General features: G+C 41.8%; 2 protein-coding genes, 1 long non-coding RNA gene and 1 other non-coding gene across 5 annotated transcripts; 2 read left to right on the forward strand and 2 right to left on the reverse strand.

The window, feature by feature from the left end:
- Positions 1-5,242: 5,242 nt before the first annotated feature.
- rnf212 (ring finger protein 212) lies at positions 5,243-9,365 on the reverse strand. 2 transcript variants are annotated; one of them, XM_014212757.2, is made up of 12 exons: positions 8,600-9,365; positions 8,152-8,263; positions 7,748-7,809; positions 7,575-7,649; positions 7,394-7,450; positions 7,221-7,279; positions 7,067-7,126; positions 6,752-6,886; positions 6,165-6,207; positions 5,863-5,926; positions 5,546-5,615; positions 5,243-5,440 (listed from the first exon to the last, which is right to left on the reverse strand). In XM_014212757.2, the coding sequence occupies exons 2-12, from the start codon at positions 8,258-8,260 to the stop codon at positions 5,287-5,289; spliced, it is 888 nt and encodes a 295-aa protein (XP_014068232.1). In that variant the 5' UTR covers positions 8,261-8,263; positions 8,600-9,365; the 3' UTR covers positions 5,243-5,286. The 2 variants fall into 2 exon arrangements, with proteins under 2 accessions (XP_014068232.1, XP_014068234.1); XM_014212759.2 differs by lacking the exon at positions 7,748-7,809.
- LOC106612001 (uncharacterized) lies at positions 7,986-9,521 on the forward strand. Its single transcript, XR_001330209.2, has 3 exons — positions 7,986-8,073; positions 8,735-8,812; positions 9,360-9,521. It is a non-coding gene; the product is annotated as an uncharacterized lncRNA (long non-coding RNA).
- Positions 9,522-11,300: 1,779 nt separating this feature from the next.
- Positions 11,301-11,375, forward strand: trnaa-ugc (transfer RNA alanine (anticodon UGC)). Its single transcript has one exon. It is a non-coding gene; the product is annotated as a tRNA-Ala (tRNA).
- A 757-nt stretch (positions 11,376-12,132) lies between these two features.
- Positions 12,133-19,778, reverse strand: spon2b (spondin 2b, extracellular matrix protein). The gene is given in 6 exon segments (NM_001140189.1): positions 12,133-13,812; positions 14,956-15,145; positions 15,273-15,464; positions 18,012-18,235; positions 18,798-19,042; positions 19,712-19,778. Coding segments are annotated over 5 exon segments (1,020 nt in total). The 5' UTR covers positions 19,030-19,042; positions 19,712-19,778; the 3' UTR covers positions 12,133-13,630.
- Positions 19,779-19,863: the final 85 nt, after the last annotated feature.

Below are 19,863 nucleotides of genomic sequence, written 5' to 3' on the forward strand. Positions count from 1 at the left end.
TGCACATTCATCTTCTGCACATCTACCATTCCAGTGTTTAATTGCTATATTGTAATTTCTTCGCCACCATGGCCTATTTATTGCCTTAACTTACCTCATTTGCACTCACTGTATATAGACTTTTAGTTTTCTTTTGTTTTACTGTATTATTGACTGTATGTTTTGTTTATTCCATGTGTAACTCTGTGTTGTTGTATGTGTCGAATTGCTACGCTTTATCTTGGCCAGGTCGCAGTTGCAAATGAGAACTTGTTCTCAACTAGCCTACCTGGTTAAATAAAGTTGAAATAAAAATGTTTTAAAAAATATAGGACAAAACACACATCACGACAAGAGAGACAACACAACACTACGTAAAGAGAGACCTAAGACAACAACATAGCAAGGCAGCAACACATGACAACACAGCATGGTAGCAGAACAACATGACAACAACATGGTAGAAACACAACATGGTAGCAGCACAAAACACAGTACAAACATTATTTGGCACAGACAACAGCACAAAGGGCAAGAAGGTAGAGACAACAAAACATCACGCAAAGCAGTCACAACTGTCAGTAAGTGTCCATGATTGAGTCTTTGAATGACGAGATTGAGATAAAACTGTCCAGTTTGAGTGCCTAATTGGTTTATTAATTACTTTTCAAGTCCATAACTGTGCACTCTCCTCAAACAATAGCATGGTATTGTTTCACTGTAATAGCTACTGTAAATTGGACAGTGCAGTTAGATTAACAAGAATGTAAGCTTTCTGCCAATATCAGATATGTCTATGCCCTGGGAAATGTTCTTGTTACTTACAACCTCATGCTAATCGCATTAGCCTACGTTAGCTCAACCGTCCCACCGATCCTGAAGAAGTTTTAAATAAAGTTGTGTTGAAATCAGAGGCTGTCCATGGGAGTCTAGTGCATTACAGTGCAAGCCACTGACCACTGGTTCATATCACAGGTAGCTGGTGTCAGGAAGACAACTGAGCCTAAAGCATATTTACCTGACGACTCGTCCTGAATTGAGATTCACTGCTCTACTGATTTCTCTGTACATCATTGAGAAGAAACGTTAGTGGGCGTGGCGTTTGGCCAGAGCGGTGTGGATGGGTAGCCAGGCAAGAACCATATCACTCTTCTACAGAACTTGAGACAACGTATTCTGAACAGCATGTGTGGGCAAAGAGAATAATTTATCTTTGAGATAAGTCCTTCTGTAATTATACCTGTCAACCACCTAAATTGTGGTTGACAAGAACAACATGCCTTGTGAGAATATCCGATTTAAGACTGGAGCATATTAAATGTAATTTCATTTTATCAAGCAGATGTATGCCTCTATGAGAGGACACACTGTGAATGTTAAATAATTGTGCCCACCATTAGAAATTGTTTTATTTTCCTTGGTGAAGTGGCACGACTCATTTGTAAGCCCTGCAGCCATTCAGGAGGGAGAGAAAGCACTGATTTACATTTCTCTCTCTGCCTCTTTTTGACACAATGACAGCTTGCCCCAGGGCTGAATTTCACTCTCACTGGACCCCAAACAGGAAATTATACCAAATCCCAGTGAAGCACAGGAGTTCATGCACATTTCTCATATACAATAGCGTCTGTTCACACCTGATTCCTTTTAAATTGTGGTCATTCACAACCATGAAAAGCTACCGAAACGGCGCGTGTTGCTGTGGGCAACAGAGGAAACACAGATTATACAAAGATACCTGTCTGGACAGGCACATCACGACAAGCTACACAACTGGGTTCTCCTTCTGCTCTCAGTAATGATCACATGCTTACAGCTCTAATATTTATCTTTGTTATTTAACAGATTGGTCGAGTAAAATCTTGCAACTGTAGCCAGTGCGAAAAGAGACAAGTTGGCAGTGTCATGAAGTGCTATGAGCTTGTTCTGAGGTTTATGGAATGGCCTGAAAATTGTGACCAAATTAGACAGGTCCAGATTATGACTCTTGACAGTGTTGTCTTTGAGTCAGAAATGCCACTACACAGGGCCCAATGGGGTACAGCATGCCCACGTCTGTATTCTCTCGTTTTGGTAATCCAACTCTATGGTCTGACTTACACTTTCGACACACTCGTTTTCAACTCCTCTTTATTGCATGTCTCGTAATGAAGTGAATAATGTACTTTGTGCATCTGTACAACACAATTAAGGCATTGTTCAATCTCAGCTGAATATAAATAAAATACGTGTCCATGAGGTGGATTCAGTGATGGGCTCGTCAAACTGTAGTCAGCCACGTGTAGGCCCTATGCCTACAGCCTTTAGATTGACGGTTTTACAATGAAACGCTCCGCCGTGCCTGCTGTGTGGGAGCACGTACATTCTGTTTCTGCTCTCGCTTGGCACAATGGAAAACTCTTTGACTAATTTAAATTTAAAGCCATATTAGGAGTTTACCCAGGGTTTAAATCCACACAGATTTAGCCCAGAAGCAAGAGGGGATAGGGTTTTGCCTAACCCAACATGATAGCCTGTCTTTCTACCTCTGAGTGAGCTAACGAGCTCCAGGTGTGTGTGTGTGTGTATGTGTGTGTGTGTGTGTAGGTGAAAGTATATCTGCCTGTGAGAATGCATATGTGTTGGGGGGGTCATATGTCCATGCAACATATGCATGTAATTATATGTGTTTATACAGTGCCTTCGGAAAGTATTCAGACCCCTAGACTTTTTCCACATTTTGTTACGTTACCGCCTTATTCTACAATGGATTAAAATAAGTAAAAAATCCTCAGTAATCTACACACAATACCCCACAATGACAAAGAGAAAACAGGGTTTTAGAAATTTTACCAAATTAAACAAATATAGAGAACAGAAATTGACCTCAGGTCCATCCTGTTTCCTCTGATCATCCTTGAGATGTTTATACAACTTGATTGGAGTCCACCTGTGGTAAATTCAATTGGACATGATTTGGAAAGGCACCCAACTGTCTATAAAAGGTTCCACAGTTGACAGTGCATGTCACAGCAAAAAACAACGCCATGAGGTCGAAGGAATTGTCCATAGAGCTCTGAGACAGGATTGTGTCGAGGCACAAATCTGGGGAAGGGTACCAAAGAAATTCTGCAGCATTTAAGGTCACCAAGAACTCAGTACCCTCCATCATTCTGAAATGGAACAAGTTTGGAACCACCAAGACTCTTCCTAGAGCTGTCCGCCCGGCCAAACTGAACAATTGGGGGAGAAGGGCCTTGGTCAGGGATTGGCGAAGGTTCACCTTCCAACAGGACAACAACCCTAAGCACACAGCCAAGACAACGCAGGAGTGGCTTCGGGGCAAGATTTGAACCCGATCGAACATCTCTGGTGAGACCTGAAAATAGCTGTGCAGCAACGCTCCCCATCCAACTTGACAGAGCTTGAGAGGATCTGCAGAGAAGAATGGGAGAAACTCCGTAAATACAGGTGTGCCAAGTTTGTAGCATCCTACCCAAGAAGACTCATGGCTGTAGTCGCTGCCAAAGGTTCTTCAACAGAGTACTGAGTAAAGGCAAAAATGTAAATGTGCTATTACATTTTTTTAAATTATAAATTAGCACACATTTTTAAAAACCTATTTTTGCTTTTTTGTTATGGGGTATTATGTATATATTGATGAGGGGGATTTTTTTTAAATCAATTTTAGAATAAGGCTGTAACGTAACAAAATGTGGAAAAAGTCAAGGGGTCTGAATACTTTCTGAATGCACTGTATGTGTAAGTGTCCAGTACAGAACACCGCTTGTGGCTCCACTGCACTCATCACAGGGTGCACAACACAGGGATTTAGCATGACTCATTTTGAGTGGAAAGTCAGTTGCCAATCAATGTGAATGGAATTTCCATTCCCTGAAATGTTATCAGAATAGAATTACTTTTTGGGGATTCCCTAATCATATTTCTCTATGTCCAAACTGAGAATAGGTGGTGCTTTGAAATGTTCTGCCAAGGGACCTGTACATTATAGTAATGTGCATTGGCAGTACAAATAGCTTTAGGCTGAATTCTAATAAGACAAACAAGGAGGGTCATTTTGGTTCATCGGCCCGCAGGAGACTTTGTTCTGCCAGGTCAGACCCATGTTCCCACCATGCTTCCTGTGTTTCATCATGCTTCATTTGCGGCCCACAGCTGCCTGAGTTCACATAAATGAATGAACTGTCCCCATCTCCCTCCACAGATGTCTTCAGGGTGTCATCATTCCATGTCATCATGTCTGTTAAAAGCTTTAAGGAAACATTGAAACTACAGGAAATAATCATAGTGTGCTTCCAAGGTCTCCTCTATCTTTGTCCTGAAAGGTAGCAGGTCACTGGTAGCAGATGGCTGATTCAGAAGGGATTGGGAAGTGTAGCCTTCTGAGTCTAACTGCCCTCTTACTAAAGGTGTTCCAATCCAACATTCACCCTGCAATCTACTTTTGCACGCAAACCACCGCTTTTGCCCTGTGAAAGTCTGTAAATCCTTAAAGTAGTTATGACAGCCAAAACCTGTGCTTGTAAGAAGTAGTTTCCTGCCCTTGGGGCTCGAAGCAATCAAGAGGCCATGGAGGTTGTTCTAATCATGTGTCATATCTGCCATGTTAGACAAGCTATTTGAAGAAATAACACAATTATGTTGCCCACACCTCTTCACACAGTGCCTTTGTGATTAGTTGACCTTGAAAATGCCTTGGAGGGACAGGCAGGCAGCAGCAGGCCCCCCAGAGACAGAAGAGAGTAGAGCTGGTCCTGTCCTGGGTGAGTCATGCTGGAGGCCAATGGAACGCTTGGCATTGTCTGGGACTCACTGTGGGTGTTAACTAATTGTACTGCAAATCACAACCTCTAAACATGCCAATCAGATGAGTGGTTTGTTAATGATTAACGACAGAGGTTATAGTACAGAGGTTACAGTGGTACAGAGGTTACAGTACAGGTTTTGTGATTTCAGTGTCTTATTGGTCAATTAATTATTGAGAGATCAATTTGATTGGTTTGTTAAATTTTATTTGTTACTGTGACAAGTAATACTGTAATACTGTATGTAATCCATTACAATGACAATATACATGCTACACTGCACACACAACCAACAGACCACTGCTTCCAAACTCTTCTTAACCCTGTGTGAAGGGGGCTCAATTTCTGAACAACACTTCCTATTCCACAGCTCATCTCTCCACGGTGGAGAGTTCAACCATTGCCAGGTGATTTGATACTCTAGCTAAGTCAATCGTGGAGGGCATTGAAGTGGATTAGAGACGTCTCCTTGTGCCGTCGTGATGGCTGACTCTTGGCGGTGTTACGGTGGAGGGCAGGTGACCCCCAGAGAGGACACGACCAGAGAAGACATGGAGGAGTGTCTGTAGGCGGACGGGGGCTTGAACACGGGCGTCTCCCACCCTGTGTTCCTACTATACGGCAGGTTAGGAGTCATCTGCAACTCTGCCAGGCGGCTGGAAGGACAGACGGCAAGACATCAAAGTTCATTTATTGTGTCATGGCACACTGGTGTATAAATGGTTAAGTTATGATAATGATGTGATTATAACAAGTTAGACCTGACAGTGGCCGAGCGAGCTGAGTGGTTGACTAGGGTGTTTTGATTGGTCGATCGATGGGGGACGATACCTAAAGATGCAATATTTAGAATTCACACACCACAAGTTCAGCAACACCCTAAATATTGTATGCTAAAACGCAGATATAGTGCTTCCAGACTCATAGCCGAGTCTACAAACAAAAACGAAAAACCTTATTCAGATACAGACAGAAGTTGAATCCATTGAAGCATTGTGCTGTTACGTAAGCAGTGAATAGCTCCACAGGTATCTATCTGGCTGTCTGTGAGTAGAGCAGAGTAGAGTAGCAGACTTACCCATCCGGCCGTCCTGTGGAGGGCTGATCAAGGACAACCTCTGGACACTTCCAGAGAGCTCCGGCTGTTCAGGGAGAAAAAAACATTTCCATTTGCACAAACATACGTCTCCATCATTAAAACCAGTTTCAGTCTGCCGTAGACCTCATCACTGGTATTAAACATCAAAGAATGATTTGGATTCAGGGTATACACAGCTAGTATTCAGTCTCAAAACTAAATAAGTATACTATTAATACAAATAATCTAAATATTTGTCTCTGATTTGAACCATATTTGGTCAATTGAAAAGGTTCACATACTTTCCTAAACAGACCTCTGTTATCCACCTCCATGCTTTCTGCCCTGAAGGGAAATCACATAACATGGCATGTCACATTTCATTCTCATAGAACCCGGGAAGAAAGATTATGGAAATGCTCACTCAGACATAATGTTCACAAGCCTGCCCAGCTTATTCAGGTGAGACTGGTGTGGTACTGCAGGGCAAAGCCAAACAGCAGCTAGGGTGAATGAAGTCAGGATATACACAGTTTACATTGGAGGATCCCCTTTCTCCCCTGCAGCTCAGGGCTGTTGTGATAGAGGTCTGGAGCAAAGGGCCCCACAGAGAGCCCAGTAGACAGACACATGCTCTCTGTCAGCTAGACTAGTCTACAGCATGCAGACTATAAATCAAACCGGGTTAGGACAACCGCAGAACGTCATGTCATATTTTATGTCAAACCATCCGAAAACAGTTACACGATACATTATCTTGTTCCTGGATATATACTATGTACTGGAATCTATGTTCATTTAGGCTAAATATTTGTAACCTTTAACTTAAAGGTTCACTTTTTTAGATATGTGTAGGCCTAATGCAGATTTCCTAAGATGTAATACTTACAGACTTGTAGTAGATGAGTAGCGAGAGAGGGACATGGGTGAGTTGAATGGTATCTGCGTTTGATCTGATTTGATTTGATGTGAACGAGCATTGTGAGAACTACGGTTCAGCTGTGATGTAGAAGCTGCTTTTGCACTGTACAGAGAGAGAGAGGAATGTGATTCATCTCCAACCATGGTCATTAAGAGTTGGTCTGAATAAAAAATATGTTGATAACAAATGAGTCCCCTTCATGGTCTCATGTTTGAAAAACAAAGATGACAATAGTGACACCTGGTGAGTAGAAAGCAGTAACACCCATAAAGATATTGATACCTTTGATGCTGACGAGTGCTCTCCAGTTTGGCAATATAGGCATTCTGCTCTGTAATTTTCCTGGTAAATATAAGAATGTTAAAGTCACACTAAGCAGTCGTTAATATGTGGTAGTGAATTATGCTATGTGATGTCTAATGATTTACATTCTTACTTAGACATTTGCTGCATTTCTTGCTTCATTTTGAGTAAAACTTCTTCTAACTTTTCATTCTATAAGGAGCACAGATGTTTCAGATTATAACACCAGAAGAGAGAGGCTACCATTAAACTCTTTGGTATTATTAAATAGTAGCAGAGGTACAACTAAATGTCCCCCAGCCTCACCCTCTGCTGGGAATGCGCCAACAACCTCTTTTGGTGCCTTGCCTGGAATAGTAACACCTAATAGAGTGGATACATATGTTGTTTTTATGCATGCAGTAGAACCTTGAGGTGTTTAAAATGATCACTATAAATAGGCTAATATCTTATGTGCCTATCCTATTATGATCATCAAGATAAATACCTTGCTTATCTCTGTTAAGTTTTTGGTTGCTACAGAATTGATGTCAGAGAAGAGGGCCTTTACCTCTGCACTACTCTGTGAAAGTAAAGATTGTAAAGTTTAGGTTATCAAATAGATTTCTTTGTGAGCCTCGCAGGATAATCACATCTATAAGATACTGTATCACTGCTTACATTGTCTGAGAGAGGAGTAACTTGACATTTTGTGTTACATATCATGCACTCCCCTTGATTGGCTGAAAGAAAATGTACAATGTGGTTATTGGAACGAGCACAATATTATATACAATACAATAGCATGCCGTTACGATATAACACTGACTAGAATTAGGTTTTTTGTGTGGCCGAATTGTTTCTGTAACATCAGACAACGACCAGCAGAGGTCCATGTGTTCAAGTTTAGCCTGTGTATTCTAAAAAAGACAGAACTACTGCAAACCGACAAGTAGTCTGAGCTTCATGGAGGAACATATATTTTCTCATATAGCATCATACGTAAGGTATGTTGAACTTAATTAATTTAAAGATACATAACAGGGTACATTGGCACAATTAAATAGACAGACAGAACTTGCTACCTTTCTGAAAACACACGTTGCAGATGACATGACCACAGGTGGTAACAGCTAATTTACGGTCAGGACCAGGGAGGTTGAAGCAGGAGTTACAGCAGATCCAGTAAGACATTGTCTATAGCGAAGAGATGAACGTTAGCCAATGTTAGATAGTAAAAACAATAACATACAACTACGACATAGTTATAAATTCAGACATTCCATCTTCTTGCTTTTAAGTCGCAGAGATCAGCCAAAATAGATTGATGGCTACCAATTTGGACTATAAAGACGAACTAGCTAGCTAGCTAACGTTAGCTTGCGTGTCAACGCTCCCCCCCCCCCCCCAAAAAAAAAAACTATAAATAAAAATAGCTAGCTACAGTAGCTTTTCTTACTTAGCTGCCCCCGAACAGGTATGTATTAAAAAGTAAATTCTGTTTTACTGAAGAAAGGTCCACATCTGACTTACATGATGGCCCTTGGTTCTCTATGGAACTAGCTAGCAAACTGTCACAAAACTTTCCGGGTCGTTTTCTGGCTTTAGCAACTGTAGCAATTAACTAGCCTGTGCTACCTTCTGATGTTCGGTTTGTTTGTATTTCAGATCGCTTTCTGATTGGCTGGCTACGTCATTATTTACATTTTGGTGCATTCATTGGAGAAAACAAATTGGGATAGTTGTGTAAGATGAAACAAACACATTTTATTAATCATACATTGTCTCTAGAAGGATGTACAGTAAAATAGATGCCTACTCAGCACTGATCTTAGTCGAGTTTGGAATAGCAGTTGACTCTAGTGGACACTGTGCATTGTACTGCAAGACATCATTCCTGCTCTAAAGTTCTTATCAAACCAACTTCTTTGCAATCAGGAAGTCTTTCAGTCTTTTGATTTGCCAAAATCCAACTGATAGTTGAATGGAAGTCTACACAACAGCCCACCACAAAACTTTCCCATTGGTTTCTTCACTGATCTGGCAAAAAGTATCATCTAGTTCCTGTGAATATCAAAAGAAGGGCTGGTGAATAGTTCACTCCAGACTGTTAATAGGACAGGCCTAGTAGCTCAACACAATATTTGTTGTTTTCATGTATTGTACTATAGACCTAGTTCTGATAAAAATAATAGTCAGCTTTTTTCTGAAACTAGAATTTTGGAAAATGACCCTTTTCATAACAAAGTGTGTTTGATTATTTCCTTGTGATGTATAGCATCTTGTCTCTTAGGGGTTTCAAGTTGTACTCCATGGTCTGGGCTGTGTCTTTGTGCCTCAGCACTGGGGTCAACATCAAAATGAATCCTCTGCGTTGGAAATATCAGAACAATATTCAGATATGGTTGTGGAGCAACAGAGTCCAGCAGAGAGGAACTCACAAGCCTGTCACCGGCAAAAATGGAAAACCTTAGATTCGAGTTGGACTGCATCCACAACCAATGTGGGCCAGAGGCGTGGGATGTGAATTAGAATTTTCCAAATCTGTCATATGTTTTTTTAATTAATATCTAGAAGCAAAAGAAAAATGACATGGTGGTCTGAATCACAGTGATAGTGAGGCCAAGTGGAGGGGAGTTGGGGTTCTTTTTCCCAATACTCCAAAAGAAAATAACCTGACAGACGATATTCCACATTTCTTATTACATCTAAATGTGCTTAAGATTGCTTTGGAGTAAGCCATTATTACATAAAAAGTAGAGATGATTTTCCAAAGTTAAATAACGATTAAATAAAAAATGTAATAGAATATCAAACAAATTCCATATGCCTCCTGGTTGACTTCATCATGATCTCTGCTAATCCATTGAACTTTTTAAACCACCTGCCCATAGAACTCACCTGTCAACCATGCAGAACAATGTCCTCCTCTCCACCTGCCCATAGAACTCACCTGTCAACCATGCAGAACAATGTCCTCCTCTCCACCTGCCCATAGAACTCACCTGTCAACCATGCAGAACAATGTCCTCCTCTCCACCTGCCCATAGAACTCACCTGTCAACCATGCAGAACAATGTCCTCCTCTCCACCTGCCCATAGAACTCACCTGTCAACCATGCAGAACAATGTCCTCCTCTCCACCTGCCCATAGAACTCACCTGTCAACCATGCAGAACAATGTCCTCCTCTCCACCTGCCCATAGAACTGACCTGTCAACCATGCAGAACAATGTCCTCCTCTCCACCTGCCCATAGAACTGACCTGTCAACCATGCAGAACAATGTCCTCCTCTCCACCTGCCCATAGAACTGACCTGTCAACCATGCAGAACAATGTCCTCCTCTCCACCTGCCCATAGAACTCACCTGTCAACCATGCAGAACAATGTCCTCCTCTCCACCTGCCCATAGAACTGACCTGTCAACCATGCAGAACAATGTCCTCCTCTCCACCTGCCCATAGAACTGACCTGTCAACCATGCAGAACAATGTCCTCCTCTCCACCTGCCCATAGAACTGACCTGTCAACCATGCAGAACAATGTCCTCCTCTCCACCTGCCCATAGAACTGACCTGTCAACCATGCAGAACAATGTCCTCCTCTCCACCTGCCCATAGAACTGACCTGTCAACCATGCAGAACAATGTCCTCCTCTCCACCTGCCCATAGAACTGACCTGTCAACCATGCAGAACAATGTCCTCCTCTCCACCTGCCCATAGAACTGACCTGTGATCAGCATGTTACCTGGAATCTCCTTGATGAGGCCCTTTTGCTCCTGTTCACCCAGATCAAAGTACATAGCAGCCATCAGTGCCAGGTAACACAGCACCCACAGCCCAGTGCCCCTCACATTCATTTTGACACACAGTATGTGACAAAGTTAAGAGTATAATGAGCCTTATGGTTGCTAGTGTGCAGGCGACAACTCTGGTGTGAGAAACTGACACCTGCTGTTGCTGCGACCGACCATCCAAACTGTGCGTCTGAGTGGGTACCCAAGGTCAGCAGAGAAACTGGTAAGCCTGACCAGTAGTAGAAGTCCACATGTACTGATAAAGAAACATGAAATAGTTCACTTATTAACTAGTGTGCACTGTACCATCATGAAACCTACACTCTTAAAAAAAAGGGTTCCAAAAGGGTTCTTCAGCTGTCCTCATAAGAATGCCCTTTAGGGTTCCATGTAGAATCCTCTGTGGAAAGTGTTCTACATGGAACCACATAGTGGCCTCCCTGTGGCTCAGTTGGTAGAGCATGGTGTTTGCAACGCCAGGGTTGTGGGTTCGATTCCCACGGGGGGCCAGTACGGGAAAAAAGAAAAAAACTGTATGAATTGAAATGTATGCATTCACTACTGTAAGTCACTCTGGATAAGAGCGTCTGCTAAATGACTAAAATATGATGTAAAATGTGAACCAAAAAGGGTTCTACCTGGAAACAAAAGGAGCTCTTCAAAGGGTTTTCCTATGGGGACAGCTGAAGAACCCTTTTAGGTTCTAGATAGCACCTTTTTCCCCTAAGATTGTACTCGCATAGTATCTGCAAAGACTGTCCTCCATCAAAAGCCAAGAATCTGTCTATTTTTCCTGTTACTTTTCCCAGTAATTTTCCATCATTTGTCTTTGGTTTAAAATAAGACCAACACTTGAGAAACATGCAGAAATATATGAAGCGAAAGGTACCAATGGCCCAGATGTAGGCTATGATTGCTATTTCTTGGAATTTTCCAGGGTCAGTCTATTTCTCAGGTTTTCTGTAGCTTAGGGGTTTTCTAGGGAAGAGCTCATTTGTACTACTTTGAAAGACAGTTTGTCATATCTTATCCTGGGACATGGCATGATGAAGTATGTCAGGTATGACTAATGAAAGCTTTGGCATAGATAGCAAACAACATCAATGAGTAACAAAGATTTTCATGACAGGGACACTCCTTTGAGATCGTTGTGTTTCGTAGGCCTATTTTATGCTGTGGTGTGTGCTGTTGTGTAGCATGATGTATTTTGTTGATTGTATGAAATATTGTTGCTTTACATCAATTAGAAATAAAATTGCATTCAACTTACATGTATTTACAGTTTATTGGACTTACAAAGAACATACATACAGACAGACAAACATCAACAAAATTTGGTGTACTGTTTTTTACAAGGAGGTACATTTTCTCAGAAAAGTACGCATTTTGCAATTTCTCTCTGATTTTGACAATATCTCAATAGCACGATCGAGTGTGAGATTTCTGCTGCTTGATACTGTACAGTACAGGTCCAAACCCTGTAAATAAATATATTCTCTGTAGTAGAGATCATCATGGAAAAGAGTGCTTTATCTGTAAACACACATCTGGTCTATTAAAGTACTGGAGAAATTGTTGTAGAAATTGCTGTAGTTTTTTGGGGGTGTCTGTACTTTAACTATTTATATTTTTGACAACTTTTACTTTTACTTCACTACATTCCTAAAGAAAATATTGTACTTTTTATTCCATACATTTTCCCTGACAACCCAAAGTACTCCTTACATTTTGAATGCTTAGCAGAACAGGAAAATTGTAAAATTCACACACTTATCAAGAGAACACGTGGTCATCCCTACTGCCTTTGTTCTGGCGGACTCACTAAACACAAATGCATCTTTTGTAAATAATGTCTGAGTGTTGGAGTGTGCCCATGGCTAAAAACAAGAACATGGTGCAGTCCACTTTGCTTAATATAAGGAATTTGAATTGATTTATACTTTTGATACTTAATTATATTTTAGCAATTAAATTTACTTTTGATACTTAAGTATATTTAAAACCAAATACTTTTAGACTTTTACTCAAGTAAAATTTTACTGGGTGACTTTCACTTTTACTTAAGTAACTTTCTATACTTTTACTCAAGTATGATGATTGGGTACTTTTTCCAACACTGCTGATCGTCTGTAACGGGTATTCAAATCTTACCCTGCAAGGTCTGAAGTATTGCTGGTTTTCTGTTCTACCTGATAATTAGTTGGCCCCACCTGGTGTCACAGGTCTAAATCAGTCCTGGATTAGAGGGGAAGAATGAAAATGAAGAAAAAAAGCAGTGGAACTGGCTTCCAGGTCCAGATTTGAATTTAAGAATGATTTTTCAGACTCATAGCTAGCTACCTCAGAAAACCCAATGATGTAGGGAAACATTAATCACAAGAACTAAGGGCAGAGTTTCTAGACAACCTCTTCACTCCTCAGGCTTCACAATAATTGCATGTCTGTGACCCATTTATAAATCTTTCCTAGTCAGTGGTGGCTGGTGCCACTTTAAATTGAAGGACGGGCTCATAGAATGGAATGATATTACACTTTTTTTCTAATGGTTAGATACTGTTCCATCTATTCCATTCCAGCCATTACTTTGAACCCTCCTTTCCTCACCAGCCTCCACTGTTCCCAGTGAATAGGCTAGGAAGCCCAGCGAGAAAAGGGTCAATTTCTACAGCTTGGGCTTCTCCAGTGGAGATGACGGACGCATCTTTCGTACTCTTTGTCGTCTTGCATAGCATCTTCTTTTCTGTTTCGTACCCTTGCCGGCCAGTCATAAGCAGTTATCAGGGATGCATTTGTTCTCCTCTTCCAGTGGGGGGCAGACTACCCCATTATTTGCTGGTTGTAGGTGGATGTAGCGAGTTCTGTGGCGCACGCCTGAGTCTCCGCATTTGCCTTTGCACAGGCCCCAGGGTGACCATGCAGACACCTCACAGTCCAGAGGGGTGGAATCTAGTGGGAAGGACACCAGATATACTCTGTTAGCGATATGCATTAAGACATTATTTTAGCAATACATAGAACACTTGAATTGCAAGAGACCAGAGACCTGTAACACTTGAGCATGCAGCAGTAGGGGTTGATATGATTTCAGTGACCCTTTCTCTAGCCAGGCTCTAGGGCCCCTCTGTGTGTGTGTGTGTGTGTGTGTGGTGGTCTGCTGGAGTTATAACATGCCACACAAGGATAAGACTTCAGGCATAGGTTAAAATAACTGATTTAGCTAAGCCACCCAACACCATTTCATACGAAAGGGGAAGACTTGATTTATTAACTGATACTAAACTTTTAGTTCATTTGCTCAATCAGAAAAAATAGTTTATAGAATATTTCCAAGTGCTATGTCAAATATAGCTGTAATACTGTAGGAAACAGGACATTTTATGATTGTATAGAATATACAGGGTAACCAAATGTATTTTGTATGCATGCCAAAGTAAATCCCAATGTAAGGAAATTCTTTAAAATATATGCTTTTATATATCCAAAGCTCGTAGCTGTCCTGGCTACGGTTGCTAAATCTGGATGAACTTTTATTGAATAATTAAATTACAGAAACTTTACTTTGTATGTTTTAAAAATCCTGTGGTTTGCCTAGCCCCCCCCTCCCCGCTCCCATGTTATGAGCCAGTAAAAGGTTGATATCTATCACAGATTGAGGTTATTTTTTGGGAGAATTAGAGAAGCAGGAGGATGTAACGTGGAAATAAAAGCAAGGCTGGACTACTTGACATCAGTGCTGAGAGGCAGGAAATGTCCAATGCCTTTGACCTCCTTTATCCTGTGTGTTGCCTGGTTGCCATGGTCACAGAGGAACAGCTCTTGCTGACTCCAACTCAATGCTGGCGCACAACAGATCCGATTACCGCAAGGCTTTACTTTACTCTTTATGTTTTGCCAGATGGCCAGTGCCAATTCTTTGCTCTCTTCTTTCATTTTAATGGGGTTAAGTGGAATAAATCTTGGTTCATAAGATGATGATTAAGTTAAAAACCTAATTGAGCAAGTTTTTTTCTATCAAAGAGGTAGGATTGCAGGATAGCAAGCGATAAATATTAGTTCACTGCATTTGTTTCTTAAATGTTTCTTGCTTACTTATGAGAGAGTCCTCAATCTCATTGCCAATCTCATTGCCAGTCTGGTTGAACTGGATGGGCTCCATGGGTATGCTGAAGATCTGGTTGTTCTTGGTCTTTGTGAGGGTGACCTTGCCCATGGGTGGCAGATTCTTCAGACGGGGATAATAGAAAGAGTTGGCAGGATGGCTTGGAGAAGATGACGTTATCTGGAAAGGACAAAATAAGGTTGTGTTGTCAACAGCACTTCTGGTATTGATTAGCAAAGTTGATACAGCATCATCAGTGTCCTACAGTATGAACATGATGACGAACCATGGGCTCTTTTAGATTTACCTGTGTGACTTTGTCCTGAGGAATGGTCTCAAAGTTTGGAGAGGAGAAGGTGAAGCCACTGTCAGTGCCTGCATCGTAGGGGTACAGCTCCAGTGTGACGCTTTCCTTCCACTGGTCTCCCTCACACAGGTCAAAGCTGTCCACTCCCAGGAACCAGTCTGGGCTGGGAACTATCCGCACTATGAAGGATAGCTGTAGAGAGAGGGGGAAGTAGGATGGGTTATGTGTGGATGTTTCTAGGAGTCCGTCTAACAGTAAACTCAAATTTAGTGCAGACACTCAAAGGATCAGCGGTCTTAATCTGCTCTTCATTATTCCGTACTCTCATCTTTCCAGAGCTTTCCTCAACTACAGTTCCAACAGAGAGTTCCAACAGTAAGAATTATTTTTGCTGACATCTTTTATTGGATACGCTGAGGCCAATAAGAAACTGGTCCCAAATGCAGACTCTGAATGTTGTGTAAAAACATATATGTACAATACCGTTGAAAAGTTTGGGGTCACTTAGAAATGTCCTTGTTTTTGAAAGAAAAGCCAAAAATGTTGTCCATTAAAATAACATCAAATTGATCAGAAAAACAGTGTAGACATTGTTAATGTTGTAAATTACTATTGTAGCTGGAAACGGCAGATTTTTTCTGTGGAATATCTACATAGGTGTACAGAGGCCCATTATCAGCAACCAACACTCCTGTGTTCCAATGTCATGTTGTGTTAGCTAATCCAAGTTTATAATTTTAAAAGGCTAATTGATCATTAGAAAACCCTTTTGCAATTATGTTAGCACAGCTGAAAACTGTTGTTCTGATTAAATAAGCAATAAAACTGGCCTTCTTTAGACTAGTTGAGTATCTGGAGCATCAGCATTTGTGGGTTCGATTACAGGCTCAAAATGGCCAAAAACAAAGAACTTTCTTCTGAAACTCGTCAGTCTATTCTTGTTCTGAGAAATGAAGGCTACTCCATGCGAGAAATTGTCAAGAAACTGAAGATCTCGTACAACACTGTGTACTACTCCCTTCACAGAACAGCTCAAACTGGCTCCAACCAGAATAGAAAACACCAGTCTCAACGTCAACAGTGATGAGGCGACTCCGGGATGCTGGCCTTCTAGGCAGAGTTCCTCTGTCCAGTGTCTGTGTTCTTTTGTCCATCTTAATCTTTTATTTTTATTGGCCAGTCTGAGATATGGCTTTTTCTTTGCAACTCTGCCTAGAAGGCCAGCATCCCAGAGTCGCCTCTTCACTGTTGACTTTGAGACTGGTGTTTTGCGGGTTCTATTTAATGAAGCTGCCAGTTGAGTACTTGTGGGGCGTCTGTTTCTCAAACTAGACACTCTAATGTCCTTGTCCTCTTGCTCAGTTGTGCACCGGGACCTCCCACACCTCTTTCTATTCTGGTTAGAGCCAGTTTGCGCTGTTCTGTGAAGGGAGTAGCAGGTTCACACTGAGCACATGTGACAGACGTGACAGAGTCTGGAGACACCGTGGAGAACGTTCTGTTGCCTGCAACATCCTCCAGCATGACCGGTTTGGCGGTGGGTCAGTCATGGTGTGGGGTGGCATTTCTTTGGGGGGCCGCACAGCCCTCCATGTGCTCGCCAGAGGTAGCCTGACTGCCATTAGGTATCGAGATGAGATCATCAGACCCCTTGTGAGACCATATGCTGGTGCAGTTGTCCCTGGGTTCCCCCTAATGCAAGACAATGCTAGACCTCATGTGGCTGGAGTGTGTCAGCAGTTCCTGCAAGAGGAAGGCATTGATGCTATGGACTGGCCCGCCCGTTCCCCAGACCTGAATCCAATTGAGCACATCTGGGACATCATGTCTCGCTCCATCCACCAACGCCACGTTGCACCACAGACTGTCCAGGAGTTGGCGGATGCTTTAGTCCAGGTCTGGGAGGAGATCCCTCAGGAGACCATCCGCCACCTCATCAGGAGCATGCCCAGGCGTTGTAGGGAGGTCATACAGGCACGTGGAGGCCACACACACTACTGAGCCTCATTTTGACTTGTTTTAAGGACATTACATCAAAGTTGGATCAGCCTGTAGTGTGGTTTTCCACTTTAATTTTGAGTGTGACTCCAAATCCAGACCTCCATGGGTTGATAAATTGGATTTCCATTGATTATTTTTGTGTGATTTTGTTGTCAGCACATTAAACTAAGTAAAGAAAAAAGTATTTAATAAGATTATTTCATTCATTCAGATCTAGGATGTGTTAATTTAGTGTTCCCTTAATTTTTTTGAGCAGTGTATATATATTTCTACAGTTGTTAGCTTTGGGCCATGCAAATGAGAGTTTGCAACTGAACATCAAATATATGAATCTACTAATCTATACCTACTGGGATATTCATAAAAAACTTTTATATTAAAAGTTGGTACAAGGTTTAGAATAAGTGGTGTAGGTTTTACATAGTAATCTCTCTATGACAATATACTTGATTTCTGGACATTTCTGAAGAGACATACCTTTTAGAAAGGTTCTTCAAGTAAATAGGTGCACATTGAGAGAGGTATATTAGATAGATGGACATTGAGAGAGGTATATTGGATAGATCGACATTGAGAGAGGTATATTGGATAGATGGACATTCAGAGAGGTATATAAGATTGATGGACATTCAGAGAGGTATATTAGATGGACATTGAGAGAGGTATATTAGATGGATGGGCATTGAGATATGTATTTTAGATAGATATTGAATGCTCTGTGAAGATTGAGAAACTTACGAAAGAGTGCCTTGCAAAGACCTCGAACTCTGAGGTCATCTGTCCCGTTCCCCCAACCAAGGCTGGAGCAGAGAACAGCCCGTAGACACTCTGGATGCGTTCCCCAGCCGCCTCCACCTCCTTCATCAGAGTCCAGGCCTCGCCCTTCTCAGAGAACTCCCTCACCCCGTTGCTTGCAAACTCATTCCGCTGCCAGATATGATAGTCTGAACTGTGGGTCACCCCTGGAGTGGAAGAATTGCACAACATATTACATGGATTGCTTCCCCCAGTTTGTGTAGCTCTTAACTAGCAGCTCAGAATGTATTTAAAATGTCTGCTTTTCAGGCACACTGTAAACTAATAGTAATGGATTGGATGCATATACCGCTTTTCCAGGTGCTCAAGGAGTTTTAAATTATAGGGAAAATGTGGAAATCTGCAATGCATGTCTACTACCATACATTTACCAGATGTCTATAGTATTTACCTGATGTCTATGTTTTATTCATGAATATAGGAATCTACAGTATAGGATTACTATTACAGTATAAACAAAGGGAGTCAGATCACAGGCTAATAACAGTATATTTTATAGTATATTTTATTTTATAGTTTTGGTCATTAAGCAGATGCTTTTATCCAAAGCGACTTAAAATATCAATTAGGGTTAAATGCTTTGCTCAAGGGCACATCGACAGATTTCTCACCTAGTCAGCTCGAGGATTCGAACCAGCGACCTTTCGGTTACTAGCCCAACGCTATTAACTGCTAGGTTGCCTGCCGCCCAAAAAGTATTTCACTTACCAATGAGAGGGGACCACTGGGCAGGGGGGCGGTAGATTGGGTACTGCTTAGGGAAGGAGGTTTGGCTCCACATCCCTGTAAATGTCAGGCTGTACTTGGCAGTGGTGTCTGCCGTGCACACCGGGTCTATGGTCACAGGCATGGGGTGGACACTCCCAAGCAGGGTTAGGGTCAGGCTGGCTAGCCAGTGCACCACACTGCTAGTACTGCTCACGTTCATGTCTCTTTCCATGCTTGTTACTGAGCTGGAAAAGAGAAAGGGGAATGAGGGGCATTTCAGGTTCTGCACCACTTGACTGGGCAACCAACCACATTCCTTCTGTGTTGGTTTAAAGTACGTGGTCCATATGACCGAGGAGGAAAGAATTTTGGCCTTAAAACATTTCCACAGTTCCAGACTCAAACACTCGCTTAGCCTAAACACAGTGCAACAATGAGTGTGAAATGGGAAACAGAAGCAGGTCAGATGCAGGCTTGACATCAACGTAGATGTTTATATTAATATCTGCACTGATAGAATTCTAAGGTGTTTGCAGTCTATACATGATAATTTGTCTTCATTCATTATTATTGCGTTTGAAATGTACCTGTAGGCATTAGGCTACATGAGTATGAACATTCACAGCTAACCTACTGACAATGAAAGCCTAGGAATGTAACAGCGGCGACATTAAGTCTGACAAAATAACATGTGTACGCATTCATGAATATAAATAAGCTTATGCCATTAGGAACATCATGCATTCATAGAACACTTGTTCACAACATTTAGATGAGTGACAAATAGCTTTTGCTTTCCACACATAACACCTGCAGTACTCATTGCATGCATGCTTGTCAGATCCGCTCTACACAAAGGTCCATTTGACGTTCAGTAAGGCAGTGCTTGAGACGACAGAGGAGTGGGTACTTACTGAGTTTGCAGATACAGATGTGGTTATCGTTGAAGTTGAGGAGTGAAACCTGTGCCTGGGCTGTCTTGAGGAGGGACTGCGAGACCTGAACGCTTCCCTCGGCTATTTATGCCTTCCAGAGGTCTCCTCAGTTGAACAATATCAATAACCCC

Source organism: Salmo salar, chromosome ssa09 (genome assembly GCF_905237065.1).
Source record: "Salmo salar chromosome ssa09, Ssal_v3.1, whole genome shotgun sequence".
NCBI lineage: Eukaryota > Metazoa > Chordata > Actinopteri > Salmoniformes > Salmonidae > Salmo > Salmo salar.

Coding starts and splice junctions, on each gene's coding strand:
- rnf212 (XM_014212757.2), bottom strand. CDS start 8,260: ATGTCTTACTGGATCTGCTGTAACTCCTGCTTCAACCTCCCTGGTCCT. Junction 7,280..7,393: donor TGGCGCATTCCCAGCAGAGG/GTGAGGCTGGGG, acceptor TGCTCCTTATAG/AATGAAAAGTTAGAAGAAGT. Junction 6,887..7,066: donor AGCACTCGTCAGCATCAAAG/GTATCAATATCT, acceptor CTCTCTGTACAG/TGCAAAAGCAGCTTCTACAT.